Here is an 18,614-nt window from a genome sequence, read left to right as displayed (position 1 = left end):
CAGACATGTGAATCATAATAAAAATAATAATAATAATACATTGCAAACTGCTAAATCCTGAGGGCAGGTCATGAAGTATTGCACTGCAGCAAAGTCACGCTATTATAACCACGCCTCTTGCTCGTCTCTCTTACAAACCGCACGTTGCTTTAAACTGTGAATGAATATCTCGTCCCTGATCTTCATCTAACCACTGATTGGCTGTTCCTGTCTTCCCAACCAGCAGGCCGGCGGTGTTGGCCCTGACTCACAAGCACGGATAGGCATGCATTTGTAAAAACCTTTCGTTAGCGTGTGTCCCTGGGCTTGTCGTTAACTACCCTCCAGGAAGGGGTAAAATACAGCAAACGCGGTTTCTCCTGAGTTTTCTTCTAGGGGTGAGGGGAGGGGCTTGCGGTAACTCACTAAGCTCACTACAGCCGTGCCTGGCGCTCTTTACGTCAAAGTTCATTCATTGCGCAAGAAAACGGGGCTCCGGAGGCAGGGCTGGCTGGTTGGCATAGGGAGGAGGAGTCCGACGTGCATCTCTGTAGAAGACGAGAGGAAAGCCCCACGAAGGCGAGCCTGCTTCCCCGCAGAAGAAGCCGCGGCGACATGGAGCAGGACTTCTCCAGCACGGGCGACGCGGAGCTGGACGCCGCGATCAAGCAATGGCTGCGGTTCGACAAGGTGAGGTTCAGCACCGGCTCCAGCCGGGTCAGTCAGGGGCTGTCAAGGCACACGGAGCCCGGTAGCTCTCCTGGGTCGTGCTTTCTCTGCGAGTGGGCTCGTTTAGAGCGACTGTCGCTGCGGCACGAACCCTGCCTGAAGCTCATGCGAAATTTCCTGTTTGCCGCCCGTTCCCTGGTGTTTTATCGTCATTTCGTTTTCGCAGTTTCTCCCCCCATTGCTACTGAGTTGCTGTCATTTTGGGACGCACTTGTGATTAATATGCTGTGTGAACACGCATGGAACAACAACAACAACAACAACAACAAAAAGTCCATGAGTTTTAATTTGTCCCACTGCATCGGAGCAGGTGGTCGGGGCCGGATTTGGGAAGCGGTTTGGTATCTTGGAAAGCCGGGAGTCCACGAGTTCGCCGTGAAACGTCTGATTGACCGATCTGAGGTTATTTAGCACGAATAGTCCATTTTGGACGCTTAAAAGCAGGCGGATCCTGAACGTTAATCTCCAGCCGTGATGTACACACTACGGTGGGACGTGGTGTGTAGGCTCACGCCACGACGTCGGCGTCATCCGTGATACCAGCCGAGGGGGTAGTTGTACCCGAGGATCGTTAACAGGAACCGCTTTCAGGAAATTCAGCTTGCTTAACTTTATGATCGTTTCGTCCAACCTCTCTTGCAGCAGATCTACGTTATTTGGCTTAGCAGTTCCTCAGTCTGACCGCCTTAGCTCATGAACCGGCTGTGTAAAAACGCGTCTGCGACTCTCTTTTGTTAAAGGGGCCGTGTATCGTTTAAGCTGCGTGAGTGTTGTTTCCCCGAAAAGACACTTTAGAGAGGTCTATATTTAATTTCAGATTTCTTGTGTAAGACGGCAACCGAGAAATCCGTTTTCCAAATGTTTGTCTAATTCTTATTCGCAGGTGCGGAAGACAATTTCTTGCATTAGGAATTTCTTTTTCGCATGCCCTAGCTTGCTCTCCATGAGACACACAGACAGGGAGAGAAGCTTGGGGTCAGAGCGCAGGGTCAGCCATTGTACAGCGCCCCTGGAGCAGTTGGGGTGAAGGGCCTTGCTCAGGAGCCCAACGGAGTAGGATTCCTCTGCCGGCTGCGGGATTTGAACTGGCAACCTTCCAGCCACATGCACAGATCCTTAGCCACAGAGCCACTGCTCTGCCCCAGATATAAAATAAAGTAATGTGTGAGCACCAGGACAGGACAGGCCAAACATCATAAACAGAACAGGCTTGACGATTGATGAGAAATGCCAGACAACACCGGCCCAAACAAGACGTTTTGTTATCCAACGCAAGATGCCAGTTCTTTGCTGTGTGTAAAAACTACATGACAGCAGTGAGCTTTAATAATAATAATAATTGCTTAGACTTATATAGCGCTTTTCTGGACACTCCACTCAAAGCACTTTACAGGTAATGGGGTCTCCCCTCCACCACCACCAATGTGCAGCCCCACCTGGATGATGCGACGGCAGCCATAGTGCGCCAGAACGCTCACCACACATCAGCTATCAGTGGGGAGGAGAGCAGAGTAATTAAGCCAATTTATAGATGGGATTTATTAGGAGGCCATGATTGGTTAGGGCCAATGGGAAATTTGGCCAGGACGCCGGGGTTACACCCCTACTCTTTTCGAGAAACGCCCTGGGATTTTTAATGACCACAGAGAGTCAGGACCTCGGTTTTACGTCTCATCCGAAGGACGGCGCCTGTTTACAGTATAGTGTCCCCTTCACTATACTGGGGCATTAGGACCCACACAGACCACAGGGTGAGCGCCCCCTGCTGGCCTCACTAACACCTCTTCCAGCAGCAACCTTAGTTTTTCCCAGGAGGTCTCCCATCCAGGTACTGACCAGGCTCACACCTGCTGAGCTTCAGTGGGCTGCCAGTTGTGAGTTGCAGGGTGAGATGGCTGCTGGCCAGAGTGAGATGCTGTCCAGTAGGTTAGTCTGGGAGAGGCATCCAAAATAAGGGACAGCTCTGGCTCGTACAGTATATGCAACAGAGCCGACGGCTGGGCTGCGGGTGTCTTTGTGGAATATTATTCATGTCGGGTGCAGGTGAGGTGATGTTCAGGAAGTGGTCTTGATTAGGAGTGGAAGGTGGAACAAATTCAAACCCAATTTCGCAGACCCGCTGATTAAGTCTCGGTAACAAAATACATTCATCAACAGTATAGAAGAATTTGACAAATTTAGAATTAAGCACAAATTTAGAATTGTGGAAATGCTGTAAGTCGTCATGTCCTGCAGGTTTAACGAGTAAGTTCCATTTATCGGCAAAACCATCTCGAAGTAAAGGCCATTTCTATTGGATTAAAAGAGATGTGTTCACAAGCCTGCTTGTTTACAATGTAACGGGGCTGCTTCATGTCACTGGACGTTTTGTTGCCTCGTTCTGAATCGCAGAATTTGGTGTTGCGCGTACCTGGAAATTTAGTCTTTTTTGTGATGTAAATTTGAGGATTCTAGTTACTGTGTACATTTGACCAAAGTGATTTTTTCAAACTATATAAAAAAAGCGTTGCAGTTCCCTTTTAAGATAACAAAAACAACCGCAGAACATGCTGAGTACTTTGTTTCGTATGAACTCTACCGCATGCTTTTGTGTGGAAAAAATAAGTACTTAAAATTTGAACTGTTTATCTGGGCAAAGAACCATGCCTGATGCCAGGACAGAGGGTGACTCAAGGAAATGGGCTATGGCAGTTGAATAAACAGTAACAATATACTTAGTGTCCTCAGATGCTTAGTCATCCACTAAGTTGTGCAGCTTTTCCCATAAACCAGAAAAAAAAATGGACTGCAGTCCCATTTATAAAATATTTATTATTTTCACGTGCAGTCTACTGGTCTGCTATTAAAAGAGTAAAAGAAATGTCTGTACTTGAGCCTAGAGGCTCGTCAGGCCAGAACTTATCCTGGTAGCATTAAGCTTAATGCGAGCACATGACTCCATTACTCACCCCCCTGCATGAGACACGCGTGTGTTTCAGGGTTACCCACGGACTGTGCTGGTCCCCATTTGTACAGGTGTGTGAACTGGAGCAATCAGGTTCAAGCACCTTGCTGAAGTGTGGAAGTATACAACTGCAGGGACTTCAAGTTCAGGGACTTCAACCTTCTGCCTTTCTGTTATAAGCATGAGCCTTATCACTACTATGTGCACCCCTGGCTTTGCTAGAAGAACTGAGGTTATCGGGGATTGTGAAGATGGCAGTAATCCCAGGACAGTGCTAAGAAGAATGAACTGATCTTTAACACCTGTTGCTGTGCATGTACTGTTTTTGAGATCCTTTTTTATAGTTTCTTATTTTTTTATTATTGAATTACATATTGTTGAATAAAATATCACAGAATACACCTCTAACCGTAATTAAACAAACGGGAAAAAAACCCAGATCCCAGTCGCCGTCTGTCCCAGGTCTCACAAATGCCCGTCTTCAAATGTTGGCCAGTTCAAAAGACAAATATGAAATAAAATGGATAAGGGGATGAAGGAACAGCAAAAAAAAATAAATAGTGGAAGTAGAATAGATATATAAAAACTGCAGGAGAAGCTTTTTAATTTCTATTGCAAACCCCTAGGAACAAACAGTCTGGTCTCCAGCTCCAAGCGTCCAGGCTGGGGAAAGTTCCAGAAGTAAAAAAGGCAAAATGGAAAAGGCCTGTGGACACCAGGGGAGACAGCCAGAGATCTCCAGCGCAGAGCTAACATCATCATGGCTGCCTAATGCCAGTGAGCCAAACTCTTTTTTTGTAACATAGATTCAGTGAGGAAATCAGCTTTCAGTAAAAGGAAAACAGGATATCTCTCTCACATACTAAAGATAAAATAGAACAAATTTTATTTACAACCACCTGCGGAGTCCACAAATAAGACAGTTAAACTGTTAGGTCAACATAGACCTTTATGTAAAAAAAAAAATCTCAAAGAAAATTGTAAATAACCTCAGAAGAAAGGGTTATCGGCATGCCTGGAGCCCACAAGGCCGGTTGTTTTAATAACATTACATGCTTTCTCACAGTTATTCTTTACGCATGAGGAGCATTAGCTACATTAAGGAGAAATGAGACGCAACCAGTTCCTGTAAATTGAAAGCTTAGGCTTGGAACTAACTGAATTAACCCAGAGCTCACAAGCCTTCGGAAACGCAAGGTTTCGAATTCCATTCATTCGGCTCACATGAGGCTGGTTACGCTGAGTGTACTCCTGGAGACAGGCTGTTCTGAATGGGCTTCAGGGCCGATGTGTAGTGATTTAATCAGATCTTGCACTGCACGTGAACTGAGGGGTCAGCCCGAGGAAGGGGGTGTGTCTTCCGAGTCTTTTCATTCATTTCTTGTGCTGTACTAAACTTGAAAGACTTTTAACTAGGCGTACAAATCATGATGAGGTTTAAAGGAGTCATTGGGACATTTCCTTTCTATTCTTCATAAAACTGTGGGATGATGTTCATATATTTTTAATTATGTGTATAGTTACCTATATCATGTATTAAATATATTCACATATTTATTAATGGAGAACAGTTGTCAGTAATGAGAGATACAGTACTGGAAACTGTGGATTGGAAACTGAAAAATTATACTGTGCTATATGGATGGTTATAGCATTTTCATATTTGTTTTTTGCAGAAGGGGAACAGATCTTTCATTTTTTTCCAGCTTTCTCCTTGTAGTTTATGCTTGTTACACCTTTATTTTTTTAACTTTCGGGCTGCTTAATCGGATATATTTTTTGGCAAAATCTGAAAAGAAGCGCCCTCCTCTCTGCTGTAACTGCGGAATAAGGAATGATCAGAGCACCAGTGTTCACTTCGGGTCCTCGAGGGCTGCTGTGTCTCCTGGCTTTCGTTCCACCCTGGACTCTTAACGACTGGGACCATTTGTTCAAGTATCGGTTTGTATTGCCTCTGGTTTCACGTCTTTATCGTTGAGGCTTATAGGTTTCCTGTAAAACCTGGTGGACTGCGCTGCTCCAGGATCAGGAGTGAAGATCATTGGTGTCTAGTGTAGGTGTGTAGTAGGAGACTTTAGCCGTGGGAATTAATCTTATTTCCTATATTTCTGATCCCCTTCTGCCGGTGTTTACGAGCTACAAACAAAGTGGTGAGGAAAACCTTAAAAGCACAGAAAATGTTGTTAAAAAGTTGGCGAGTGCCCTGTCCTTTCCACTTTCTTCATGTCTTTTGTCATCACTGGGCCAAATTGCACCACCCTGCTCTGAGCGTTGTGATTGTTCAAGCTGGAGCAAAAAAGAAACACTCGATCAGATTGCGGTTTATTAGGAAAGTCGGTGTGGTGGCATCCTGTTGTGCCAGGTATGATGGGTAAGTGGACATTTCCGCGCTATGAAGCAGGGAGTAAACACACTGGCGCTGAGGGAGGAGTGTAGTGGGGCTTTATCTCGAGGAGGGAGAGGATTGGGTAAACGGGCTGTTGTGTCTTCGCCCCAGAACCCGAAGACGTCGGAGGCGGTGCGGAGGCTGGTGTCCGAGGGCGACCTGGGGGAGCTGCGCGCCTGCTTCGGCTCCCGCATGGAGTTCGGCACCGCGGGCCTGCGGGCCGCCATGGGGGCGGGAGTCTCCCGCATGAACGACCTCACCATCATCCAGACCACTCAGGTACCGCGTCCCCCGTCTCCACTAGGGGGCGATGCTGGGGCGGGCACAGAGGAAAAGCCACGGCGTTGCCGGTCCTGTTCCGGGGGACGGGACCGTCTCTGAGCGGCGCTCTGTGTGCTTGCAGGGCTTCTGCAGCTACCTGGAGAAGAGCTTCCCAGACCTGAAGAGCAGGGGGGTGGTGGTCGGGTTCGACGCGCGGGCGCATCCCCCCAGCGGAGGCAGCAGCCGAAGGTACCATCTTCCACCCTCCCTCGCCTGTCCCAGTACCTCTGGGCTCTTGTCCAGACAATAAAGCCCTCTTATTGTGGTGAATGGTCTTACAAAATTACAGACGTTTACAAAACAAGACTTAATTGAGAGGCTCACTCTCTGTGAGTGTTTCCTTTGTGCTCCCCCACGTTCTGATTCTGGCAGGAGTGGGCACTGTGGGATTAGATTTGCTCTTTTAGGGGGGAATGTTTGTCTAAGACAACTGTTTCTCACAGCTCTGTCTCTGTTTCTGTGTGCTGGCAGTGAGAGTACAGCTTGTTCTCTCTAGGCAGCCAGGTCTTTGTCCAGGTTGTGGTTACTGAGCCTCTCCTCTCTGGGCGGCCGTGTCTTCATGTGTCCAGTCAGCTGTGGTCACTGAGCCTATGCTTTTTCTGGTTGCTTTCCCCTTACTGTCTTTTACCCTGGTCAAAAACTCCAGCGGGCGAGGTAGTGTTTGTCTTGTACTGTGAATTTTTCTAATTCGCAATATCTCCTGCAGGTTTGCTAACTTAGCTGCTACAGTTTTCTTAAGCCGTGGGGTTCCAGTGTACCTCTTTTCGGACATCACACCTACGCCTTTTGTGGTATGTCCCGTCGTGTTTCTCCGATCTGACCCACTAGCAGTCTGTACCTGAGAAAGAGAGACTGTTTATGTTCATTACACCTGATCGTCTCCTGTTAACTTATTGAAGTCTTTAACTGAATTAAATGCTTTCGTATCCGTTTCAGTTGAAACACTAGTACACCAATTGTTGATCCATTTTATCGATAACTTGAAATGCGCAGCTTTGGGATCTTCAGGTTGATTCTACATGTAAACTACATGTGCTCATATCGCAGTGCTGTACAAGCACTGTGGTGCTTGCTGCATATCAAATGCTGGATGGCTCTGACAGGTGGGCACATTGGAGCAGAGTGTGTACAGGATCTCCTTTTCCCCGTGGGGTCCTGAATTTCAAAGGCTTCGGCTCTAGAGAGATATTTACAATGCTAATGTTTTCATTTATTTGATGTTGGACTTCCCTCTTACCATACACTTCTGTCTTTTTTGTTTTTAGCCGTATGCCGTGTCTCACCTGAAACTGTGTGCTGGGATTATGGTGACTGCTTCGCACAACCCCAAACAGGACAATGGCTACAAGGTATTTCACTCCTCAGAACCCTGAGATGTAAAGGCAGAAGCTTGTATTACATTTCGCCCTGCAATTCACATAGCACGGATGTGTTCTTCACAGATTCTTTAGAAAACCGGTCACCCAAAGGTTCTTGGTTCAAGACCCAGCTCTGATTTCCTTATTAGACCCTGAGAGAGTTACTACTGTCATGTTATTTGCCAAAACCGCTTTATACCATAAGGTGAAGCCAGAGCCTACCTGGCAAGCAACGAGCACAAGGCAGGGTACACCCTGGATGGGACGCCAGTCTGTCGCAGGTCAAGTGCAAGACAATCATACATGGGAACAATTTGGAGGCCACGGTAAAGGCCGAGGGGGGAAATTTGACCTGGACACCGGGATAACTCCCTTCTCTTTATTGAGAAATGCCCGGGGATCTTTAATGACCACTGAGAGTCAGGAGCTGGGTTTAACATCCGAAAGACGGGCAGGCAATGGTCTTCCAAAAATATGACTTTATTAATTGCCATTACAAGGGGAAACGCTCTGAAGTTGAACTTCTTAATAGGAATGTGGTGCAACTATGGCTGTTGTGGGTGAGCTGGAGGGGTTTCCTGTTTGCAAAGTGCTGTGTGACAGCAGCTGTGAGGACAAACTCTTGCAATGTGTGTGTGCTAGGTCACATCTTGAACTGGTTGTATCCTGTATCCAGAATATTGAGTGGTGTCTCATGATATGCATTTGTTTGGAAACCTGTTGCTTGCTCTTGAAAATGTGTCCTACAACTCTGACAACAGGCTTTGTTTTTTCATGCGATGAGTCGGAAGTGAGGTTGATTTGCTTTTTGTCTTTCATCTCATTTTTGGAGTTCATGTCAGAGAACAAGGTCTAGATGTCGGAGTTTCTCCGTTTTAGGAAAGATTTCTGAAGATGTGGATCTCGGGGGGGGCAGAATTAAGGCTGGCTGAGCACGTGCACGAGGAGGGTGAAAAGCAGGTTCGTGGGCAGATTACCCATGATGTGTGCTTGTCTTGTGCTAGGTCTACTGGGACAATGGGGCTCAGATCATATCACCCCATGACAAAGGGATCTCTGGTGCGATCGAGGAGAACCTGGAGCCCTGGCCACAAGTGTGGGATGAGTCTGTGCTGAAGGGCAGCCCTCTGCTGAAGGATCCATATGCTGACATCAACAGGGACTATTTCCAGGACATCCAGAAACACTGCTTCCACAGGCAAGTCTGCCTGCTGTCAGTGTTCCAATTCATTCACCGCAGAATGTCCACTCCTCCCTGTGGAGAACTAGACCTCTGGACTTTCCCTTAACACAACAGCATGGAAAACATGACATTACAAACATTACATTACAGAACCATTACAAGTTTCTAAGGAGATCTCTCTAGATTTTCCTAACAACACTGTAACGCCTTTTAGCAGTGTGTCACTCTGAATATGCGCTGGATCTGATGTGGTCAGCCCTGCTCTACACCTGTCCATTGACTTCAGGCCTTGAATCCAAGGAAAGAAAACATTCTAATGCTGTATTCATACAGTAGTTCACGGTTCATGCATTAAGAATTTTTAAAGTGGGCATCATTGCAATTTGTCTGTTTCCGACAAGACGTCTACAGAGCCTTCAGCTGAGTTACAATAATAGATTTCCACAGCCCGACTTAGATATATTTCTTTAAAAAGTTTGCCAGAATGAGTGTTCAGTAAATGTAGAAAACACATGAAAGTCACTTTGCTGCAGTTTAACAAGCAATAAAAAGTTACAGCATGGGTTAGTAACAGACTAACAGGTTGATTTGAGATTGAGGGTGCCAGGCCTTTATAACCGAGAGGTATACATAATGGGAGGAGTTCCCAGCGGTGAGAGAACCCAACCTCTCATTGCTGGGTGTCCCACTAACCCCTACTCTATCTCCAATGCAGGGACACTAACAAGGACTCCAAGGTGAAGTTTGTCCACACGTCGGTGCACGGGGTCGGACACAAGTTTGTCCAGTCAGCCTTCAGGGCGTTCGGCCTGACCCCTCCGTTTGCAGTCCCCGAGCAGAAAGACCCCGACCCCGAGTTCACCACCGTCAAATACCCCAACCCGGAGGAAGGAGAGGGTGTGCTGGTGCGTGCCGAAGCCTTTCTCCCACTCCGCCTACAGAGCAGGCGCAGGCTCGATTGATTGCTGGTAGTCTTATCCAGACCAGGACCTTACACTGCAGTTGTTTGAACAATCCCAGGGAGTCTGCGTTTGGAAAGTTTGTTTATTATTACGGCATCATTCCATCTTGTTTAAAGAAAAGCCTCCCGTTTTTCTGTCCCAAATCCAGTTTTGCAGTGAATTTTTATTGGCATCCACCTGTCCACAATGTCTGTCCCAAGCATTCAGTTGAAATTGGGGTCGATCCTACATCCCTTCTAGGGCCTGAATACCCATAATCATTTCCCTCCAAGTCTGTTTTTGCTTAGTGTCCGTTAATATTCATATACATTCTGCTTTCCCTGGAGTAGTTGAAGAATTAAGAATGAGTTGGCCTGTCTTTCACTGGCAAATGCATTTTATTATGTTAACGTATCTGGATCAATGTGAACATTTTTTTTCGTATTTCACTAGTGTGTAAACCAGCCTCGTTTACTCTACAGTTATCATTACTATTATTTGTACCACATTGCAGACTGTATAATATTCTGCTTAGGTTACAGTAACTCTCATGCAATTCCACTCTTGTATCTTCAGACTCATGGTATTGTCCGTCTTGTACTTTTTCCAATACCATTAAGGCCTGCTGAGCTAGTTAACCCTCTGCTGTCCTGTTTTCAAAAAATCCACTTTGCATTGTGATTCCTGTCCGGAACAAGCAAAAATGAGCCCAATTTCCACAGTTCAGTTGCAGAGTGAGTAATTAAAGGAGATTTTCCTTTTTTTCCCCACAGACCCTATCGTTTGCCTTGGCTGACAAAACGGGAGCAACTGTGGTTCTGGCTAACGATCCTGATGCTGATCGGCTTGCCGTAGCTGAGAAGCAGCAGAGGTATTGACTCTACAGAGTCTGTGCAAACTGTACCTGTTTTATGACCTGTTGTTCGTTTTTCTGATTGATTTGTGTGTATGCGAAGAGGGAGGGATCGATGCTAGCATCAACTCATGCCAGTATCATTTCCCAATTAATCCGGTGCCTGAAACTCAGTTGATGGACTGGTGCCATGACTTATATAACTTTTTGTGTAATGCAGTTCACAGTCACAGCACCCAGAAATGTTAAATGATAAAATCGATTGTGATAAGAGTGAAGACACAGACACTGCATGAGCAACCATAGCAAATGTCTGTTATGAGACACCATTTCAATAACATCATTATATTTTATTTTAAATTGACAACTGTCCACCCAGTTTTGAACTGGCAGTTGTGTTTTTCACTTCTTGGCTCCTGGCTGTGAAACCCATTATCGCACACGGGAGAGAATGACGAATGACCAAGCCCACCTGTGGGACACTCCTCTTTTAACACATCTGGGGCAGCACAGGTCACTCAGGAGGCACAGTGTAGTACTCTTAAATGAATAATGAATAATGGGAGAGAGGTAGGCCGAGTGCAGTCATGACTTTGACATTTAAACAAGAGTTCGCACGTAGCTTGAGAGATAATCGTTCAAATTCAGCAGCTTGCTTAGACTGTGTGCTTAATGGTAGAAGGGATTTGTGTCCTAACGTTGGTGTCAGCACTTCAAGTGAAGAGGGATTCAGATTTTAAACGGCGGGCAATGAGCTTCAGTGGTTGAGGAGCACAAAAGGTCCCCTGGAAAGCGGAAGAGGGGAATTTAGTTAGGAATTTGCGATCAGCCGGCAGGCGGGGAAGGCCCTGACGTAATCTCTTGGTTTGGGCATGGATTTGTCTCCGCAGCGGGGAGTGGAGAGTGTTCTCGGGAAACGAGCTGGGAGCCCTGCTGGGCTGGTGGACCTTCAGCTGCTGGAAGCAGCGGACGGCTGACCCGGGCGCCGTGAAGGACGTCTACATGCTGGCCAGCACCGTGTCCTCGAAAATCCTCAGGGCCATCGCGCTCAAGGAAGGCTTCCACTTCGAGGTACTGCCGTTAACGGGAACAAGAGCACTGGCCAAGAAATCAGACTGTACTGAAGGGCAGAGGACAAAACGCGTGATGTTTTATCTCAGATATACACAGGAGGAGAGTGTCAGTTTGTGAAACGTACCGGTAATTTGAACAGAATGAATCAGAAGATCTGCTTCCTGAACTTCAGTCAAATTTGTTATTTTGTTTACTTACTTACCCTTAATTCCATGGCACTGATGCTCCTGCTGTGTCTTCTGGTTTTATTCCACAGTGGACTCTAAATGACTTTATTTGAATCCGTTGTTCATTCTCTATTATTTCAGCTTCCAGTGCTTTATTCTCTTACTATTGATTTTGTTGATGGGTTTTATCCAAAGTGACCCATTTATACAGCTGGTTATCTTGGTAGAGCATTTCAGGTGAAGTATCTTGATCAAAGGTATAACAGCAGTGTCTCACCTGGGATTTGAACCTACAACCGTCTAGTTGTGAGTCCAGAACCCTAACCACTGCTGGACAGCAGCCTTCAGGGCCCAGGACTGATTATAGTATTGCATCTTCTTCACTTCCTGAGTTTGTTGTCTGATCTTTTTCAGGAAACATTAACTGGATTTAAATGGATGGGAAACAGAGCAAAGCAGCTTCTGGACCAGGGGAAGACGGTTCTCTTTGCTTTCGAAGAGGCGATAGGTAAGCAGTCTTCTGCTGTGCTGACAGGGCTGCTTCGGCCTCCTCTTTCTGCTGCGAGTTGAAATGGATCCATATTTCACTCATTAATACATATCGCATCTCTGGAGTTCTGCAAGCCCAAGTGTGAGTGAAACAGCAGCAGTGTCGGGGCCTGTGGTGATCCACAGGTGGAACAGGACCTGCCTTTCTACTGCCACTCCTGGCGGCGCTATAAAATCAGGGATGAATGTCTGGGTCCAAAGCCATTATCTCCTGAGTGGTCCATTTTTTTCCTGGCATTTGATTCTCAGTTTCCTTACACGGACAAGGGGAGACACCTAGTGGTAACTGTAGGTAATTAAGGAAGTGTATCTGCAACAGAGAAAGGATGGAGAAGATTAATAAAATGTAGTAGTTCAGGTGGGTAGCTGCGTCAGCATGCGTAGGCTGCAAAGGAACGAGTAATAGGTTTATTCCATGCTGAAAAAAAGAAGAAAGAGAGCACAACGTTTCGGCCCTGGAGCCTTCTTCAGGTGAATAAAATGACTGCTTTGTATGCTATCTACCTATTGATTCCACTGCTTATGTCCTACAATTGTAGAAGAACTGACTTTGGTTTGTTCTGCAGACACACCATTTCAAGGCAGGCTGATTTGGTAGGACTGACTAATTTGAGCCCGCAGCTCCGAGTTACAGTGAAACCCCCTGAAGACAATACTGGCACTACATTGTGCTCTTTCGTTCTCTTGTCTTCCTGCAGGGTACATGTGCAGCCCGGCTGTTCTTGACAAAGATGGCGTCAGTGCTGCTGCCATTATGGCTGAGTTCACCTGCTGTATGGCTTCTAAAAACCTGACCCTATCCCAGCAACTAAAGGCAATCTATGAAGAGTAAGTCTAAATTAAGGCTTTCCTGGGTCTGTTGAAAAGATAATACAGCTACCATAAGTATACAACAAAACAGATTGCCTCGGTTGGCAAGGTTCTGAATAATCTAGTATTATGTTTCTTCATACAGTACTTTGCTATAACTATCATATGTTTACACCTACGGCAAAGCTGAAACCCATTTGTACGGGCAATTGGAGACCAAACTCGCTGCTTCAAGATCACAAATGGTATTGTTCCATCCATGGAGTTGATTTATACTGTCTGGTCTGGGATCTGTTTAATTGGTTAATTGATTGACCATGTCTAGATCATGGGGCTCCAGCCCTGGTCCTGGAGAGCTCCGATCCAGTTCGTTTTATAGCTCACCTGTTTTTCAAGACGGGCGCAAATTGTAAGTTTTTGCCGGATCAAGGAAGGAACTCTGGACCTTGAGGGCTGGAGAGTGCTCCGATTGTAATCCTAAATTATCCTTAAATTACTTGATTTGATTGAAAGTGCCTTTTTATTAGATCCGTGTGATTGTGAATTGTGGAATTGTTCTATATCTTTGGGTAAATCGATAAGTGGGGGCTCTCCAGTTTCAGCAGAATTTCATTCAGTCAGAAACTTTTTGCTTTTATTTTGTTCCTGTTGAGCTACTGGTTCCCTTCTTTTTCAAGTTTGTTCTCGCTGTTTGCGAGACACCTTTACGCCACATGAATAACCTACTTTCCTTACACTGACTGATGGGCTGACTAGTTTCTGCTGTCCGAAAAGAAGCTAAAACCAATGAAAGCAACATTTACAATTGAACGGTGGAGCTTTTATTGTAATGCTGCCTGTTTTCTGCCCCTCTCCCACCTAGGTATGGCTATCACATTTCAGAAAATTCCTACTTCATCTGCCATGACGCAGACACGATCAAAGCGTTATTTGAAAGGCTGCGCAATTATGAAGGAGAGGGCACTTACCCCCAGACATGTGGAAAGTTCAAAGTGACTGGAGTGAGAGATCTAACGACTGGGTACGACAGCAGCCAGCTGGACAAGAAAGCTGTGAGTCGCACAGTTTCCTTCATACTATGTATCCTAGAAATGTGGCCTCTGTTTGTATTGCCAGAAAGTATTCTGTTTTTAGAACTTTTTTTGGACGATATTTTTTTGGTTGGGCTTTGTTCCTGTTGAGCTCCTGAATTTTTGCGAAATGCAAAATTATCACAAAGACCACAAGGAGGTGAGGGTGTTTTTCTTTTATCTGATGTTACATTTAACAGCAGCCTTGTTGAGCCGCCCAAATGAGCTGAAACACAAAATACTGTTAGCTGAAGCCCTAATTGGCTAACTGAACACTTCAAAATCCTTGAGTTATTTATGAGTATTTTCACTTTTAGTGAGTGTCTTTTTTTTTTCCTAATGGTGGATAAATGTCAGGATTTTATCATTGTCCTACCTGATAAACGTGAAGAACCTCTAGTTCTTAGTATGCTGAACAAGTAGAAGTTAATTCCACGTTGAAAAGTTCAAAGAAAAATACAGTTTTGACCTTTAAGCCTTCTTTAGGTGCAGGGTGAGAGAGGAAGGTAGCGGGGAACTAAAGCACTGGAAAAAGGTGCGATTGAGTATGAGCAAGGAGCAGGAGAGCTTTCAAGCGAATGGAAGTTCAATTCTAGGACACCGGACGTCGGGGGGTTAAATTCCAGGAGACGTGGAAGAATTTGAAATCAGCAAATGGATGGAGAGGTTATAAAAGGAAATGAGGAAGTGGAAGGTGGGATCATAGTTTAAGGATAATCTTGGTGTCTGATTTCCTTCTGCAATAGGAGTCCTGCCATTCCTGTAAAAGGACACAGAAATGTCAGTGTAACCGTGGCAAAGAGAGGTGAAAGGGGGGAACTGCTAGTGAAAATATATATTTGATCCTCACTTGAGACTCTTCCCGTCTGGCCAATGTAAATCGTAGAGCACTTTCTGCACACTGATGCAGCCTGAACATTCTTGGTATACAATATAGTATTTAGTGTTACAATGAAGGTTAGGGTATGGTTTAGTGTTGGATGCACAAGCAGCATTATGTATTTTGTAGGACTGATGCTGATATCAAAAGTGACTCATGTTTCCGGACATGTATACAGCCGAGTATTTTACTAGAGCAGTCTGGGTAGAGTACCTTGCTTTCGAGATTTGACCCACAACCTTCCAGTCTTGCGTCCAGGGCCCTAACCACTGCTCTACCCTGCTATGCCTCGGATAACCCTTATCCACACAATCCCTTCTTTCACTTCTTGACCTAGTTAGTGTGGCAGCTGTCAACTGCAGATCAGTGGTGGAGCTACCAGTTTTGTTCCCCTTGATAAGCCATTGCTCTTATTATGACATCACACTGTATACCCCTGCTCTCACTGTCTAGGTGCTTCCTACCAGTAAAAGCAGCCAGATGATAACATTTACCTTCTCTAATGGGGGAGTCGCTACAATGAGGACCAGCGGAACAGAACCCAAGATCAAGTACTACACAGAGTTGTGTGCTCCTCCGGGGAACAGGTCAGTAAAGAGAACGACGCCCACACCCATCCCCGTGTCTCTCCCAATTCGAGCAGAAGGCAGAAATGGCACAGAACGTCTCCTGATTGTCCAGTAGTCCAATTATTGGTCAGTTTTGCAAAGTGACCTTGTGTTTTTAAAAGCACGCATGGGATGGATGAATATCCACTTTTTTTTAAGTGAGTGATGAAGCCAATTCATAGATGGGGATTATTAGGAGGCCATGACTGGTAAGGGCCAATGGGAATTCCGGCCAGGATGCTGGGGTTACACCCCTACTCTTTTCAAGAAACACCCTGGGATTTTTAATGACCACAGAGAGTCAGGACCTCTGTTTTACGTCTCATCCGAAAGACGGCACCTTTTTACAGTATAGTGTCCCCGTCACTATACTGGGGCATTAGGACCCACACAGACCGCAGCGTGAGCGCCCCCTACTGGCCAATCTAACGCCTCTTCCAGCAGCAACCTTAGCTTTTTCTAGGAGGTCTCCCGTCCAGGTACTGACCAGGCTCACACTTGCTGACCTTCAGTGCGTTGCCAGTTGTGAGGTGCAGGGTGATATGGCTGCTGGCTTTGGGGATTAGCTCTGACTAGTGGTAGCTATAGCTCTCTGCTGAATCTTAATCAGGGTGAAACTGCTTTCTGCGGCTTCTCCCTTTGACTTGCATGCCAAGCAGATTTGGGAGCAGAATTCTTGTTATGGATCAGTCAGAGCTAATTCAGATTCCTGTATTAATATGACTGTCTGTAACAACAGCTGTTGTTTTTCATCGGGCGTCAGGAGGACAAGAGAGTTTCCAGTTTGGTATTTCCACATGATACCGGCTGACGTGCTCCTGGCCATCAGATTCCCTGCCCGTATTATGCAGTCAGCTCTGTTTGGCCTTGTAATTGCTAGGTTAAATATAAATTAACTACTGTCGGCTTCTACAGTAGGTCTGCCCTTTGTAATATTGCACCACAGGCTACTACCACTAGGTGGTGCTGAATGTTAGATTGTAAAGGAAAGGCTTTTAGCTTTGATTCATTGTTCCTGCTGTGGCCTGATCTATACACGAACACGTCAGAGCCCATCAAAAGATGTTTCTGACTTTCTATTCACAGCGACACGGAGCAGCTGAAAAAGGAGCTCAACGGCCTGGTGAACGCGATGGTGGAGCACTTTTTTGAACCAAAGAAGAACAAGCTCCAGCCTCGGCCGGAATAAAGTACTGTGATTCCACAGAGCCGCAAAACAAGCCTTAACAGATATTCCTTTGAAATGGTTTTAAGTCTTTTAAACACTGTGCACACTGTCGCGTACCTACTTAAACATACACACAGCTAACATTGCCATAGTCTGACCATAATAGTTAGTACTTTCTCCCTTCACTTAAAAATAAAATGTTCATTTTTAACATACAGTAAAACTACAGAAGTAATATGGAAGCATTTTGAAGAATATTCTTCTGTACTTGTGCTATAAAACATTATATTCAAAACTTGCTGAAGCAAAATAAGGGAATAGTTATACTTTTATTAATATTACTGTTGGTAGTAATGTAAATCAAGTTTCACAGGCATTCTTCAAGGGCAGTTTTTTTGTGTTCTCCATAAAGTCATTGCACACATGGAGCACTGAACAAAGGCATTATAAAGAATAGTTCATCTATGTTTGTTTCAAATATCCAGAGCAATTTCTACATCACAAAGGCGGGAACATCCTTCAGAACCGTTAAGAACAATTTCCAATTTCTTGCTGCACAGATTCTAGTTGTCTCACATCTCAGCTCTGCTTGTTTGTATCTTCCTGGCAGCCCTTGTCAGGAACTTCCACCCCATCTCAGTTATTTTGTCCGTGTCTTTAATTCATTTGAACAATTTAGGACTTTGGTCCAGGCTTGAAAGGTGTCGGAGCTACCGAAGCAGAATATCGTAAAGCACTAATTGTAAAACCCTGGAACAAATGTTGTCTCTTGTCACTTTTAGTCCAGAATTAGATCCATTTAGTAAATTGAAAGCGAATGGTTGGAATTAAAATCAGAAGGCCCTGCAGCCTCTCAGAAATGGATTTTGATTAACCTCGGCTCAATCTGAAGCCCATGATTTCATTACTTGTAGTACCTTGTAGTCCGAGATTCTCAAACAGGTTTTCCTGTCCTGGCTGCTGGACCTCTTCTTAAAGATTACTTAAGCACAGGAATTGCTTAATTGACCAGTAATTAGTAAATATTCCCAGCCTTCAGAAACAGGTGATATGGGTCAATTTATTTAAGACTTAACTGTATTGGGGTTATGGAGAACTGTAATTAGAATTTAAGGAAAGAGTAATTAGAAATTAAGGGAATCCCGTCCTCCCAAAAAGGGCTTTATGCTTGTCACCATCAAGCATGCTGTGTTAGATGGAGCGATGGCTTTGTGGCTAGGGATCTGTGCCTGTGGCTGTAAGGTTGCTGGTTCAAATCCCGCGGCTGGCAGAGGAATTCTACTCCGTTGGGCCCCTGAGCAAGGCCCTTGAACCCTCTCCCCAACTGTGTGCCAGTGTGTCTCATAGGGAGAAAGCTGGGGTATGCGAAAAGACAAATTCCTAATGCAAGACATTGTATATGGCTAATAAAGTGATCTTATCTTATTAGATAAACGGTCTCGTCCTTACTGCTCATCCACAGGGAAAATGGGACCTGTTTTTTTTCTAATGCTAGAAAGAAACGTCCTGTTTCTTCACTTCAGGGCAGAATTGTCTTAACCTGCTACATTGGTTTCATGCACTGGAATGCCTTGCCTATAAACGGACCCGTCAA

General features: G+C 45.3%; 1 protein-coding gene across 2 annotated transcripts; it reads left to right on the top strand.

Moving 5' to 3' along the window:
* The first annotated feature begins 232 nt into the window (after positions 1-232).
* Positions 233-18,336, top strand: pgm2 (phosphoglucomutase 2). Of its 2 annotated transcripts, none has more exons than XM_088623961.1 (14): positions 233-669; positions 6,150-6,317; positions 6,442-6,548; positions 7,066-7,150; positions 7,625-7,708; positions 8,722-8,921; positions 9,622-9,805; positions 10,615-10,712; positions 11,585-11,765; positions 12,350-12,443; positions 13,183-13,312; positions 14,157-14,346; positions 15,698-15,831; positions 16,939-18,336. In XM_088623961.1, exons 1-14 carry the CDS (start codon positions 595-597, stop codon positions 17,039-17,041), a joined length of 1,833 nt encoding a protein of 610 aa, XP_088480087.1. In that variant the 5' UTR covers positions 233-594; the 3' UTR covers positions 17,042-18,336. The 2 variants fall into 2 exon arrangements, with proteins under 2 accessions (XP_088480087.1, XP_088480081.1); XM_088623955.1 differs by having other exon boundaries at positions 237-669; positions 8,722-8,915; positions 9,616-9,805.
* Positions 18,337-18,614: the final 278 nt, after the last annotated feature.

This window comes from Lepisosteus platostomus, chromosome 1, assembly GCF_059453375.1.
Source record: "Lepisosteus platostomus isolate fLepPlt1 chromosome 1, fLepPlt1.hap1, whole genome shotgun sequence".
Lineage (NCBI taxonomy): Eukaryota > Metazoa > Chordata > Actinopteri > Semionotiformes > Lepisosteidae > Lepisosteus > Lepisosteus platostomus.
This window is presented reverse-complemented; position numbering and strand designations above follow the sequence as displayed.

What these genes read in the sequence shown, in the direction of transcription:
- pgm2 (XM_088623961.1), top strand. Translation starts at nt 595, where the DNA reads ATGGAGCAGGACTTCTCCAGCACGGGCGACGCGGAGCTGGACGCCGCG. An exon ending in AACAGGACAATGGCTACAAG is followed by an intron (nt 7,709 to 8,721) that starts GTATTTCACTCC and finishes GTCTTGTGCTAG; the next exon opens with GTCTACTGGGACAATGGGGC. An exon ending in AGGAAGGAGAGGGTGTGCTG is followed by an intron (nt 9,806 to 10,614) that starts GTGCGTGCCGAA and finishes TTTTCCCCACAG; the next exon opens with ACCCTATCGTTTGCCTTGGC.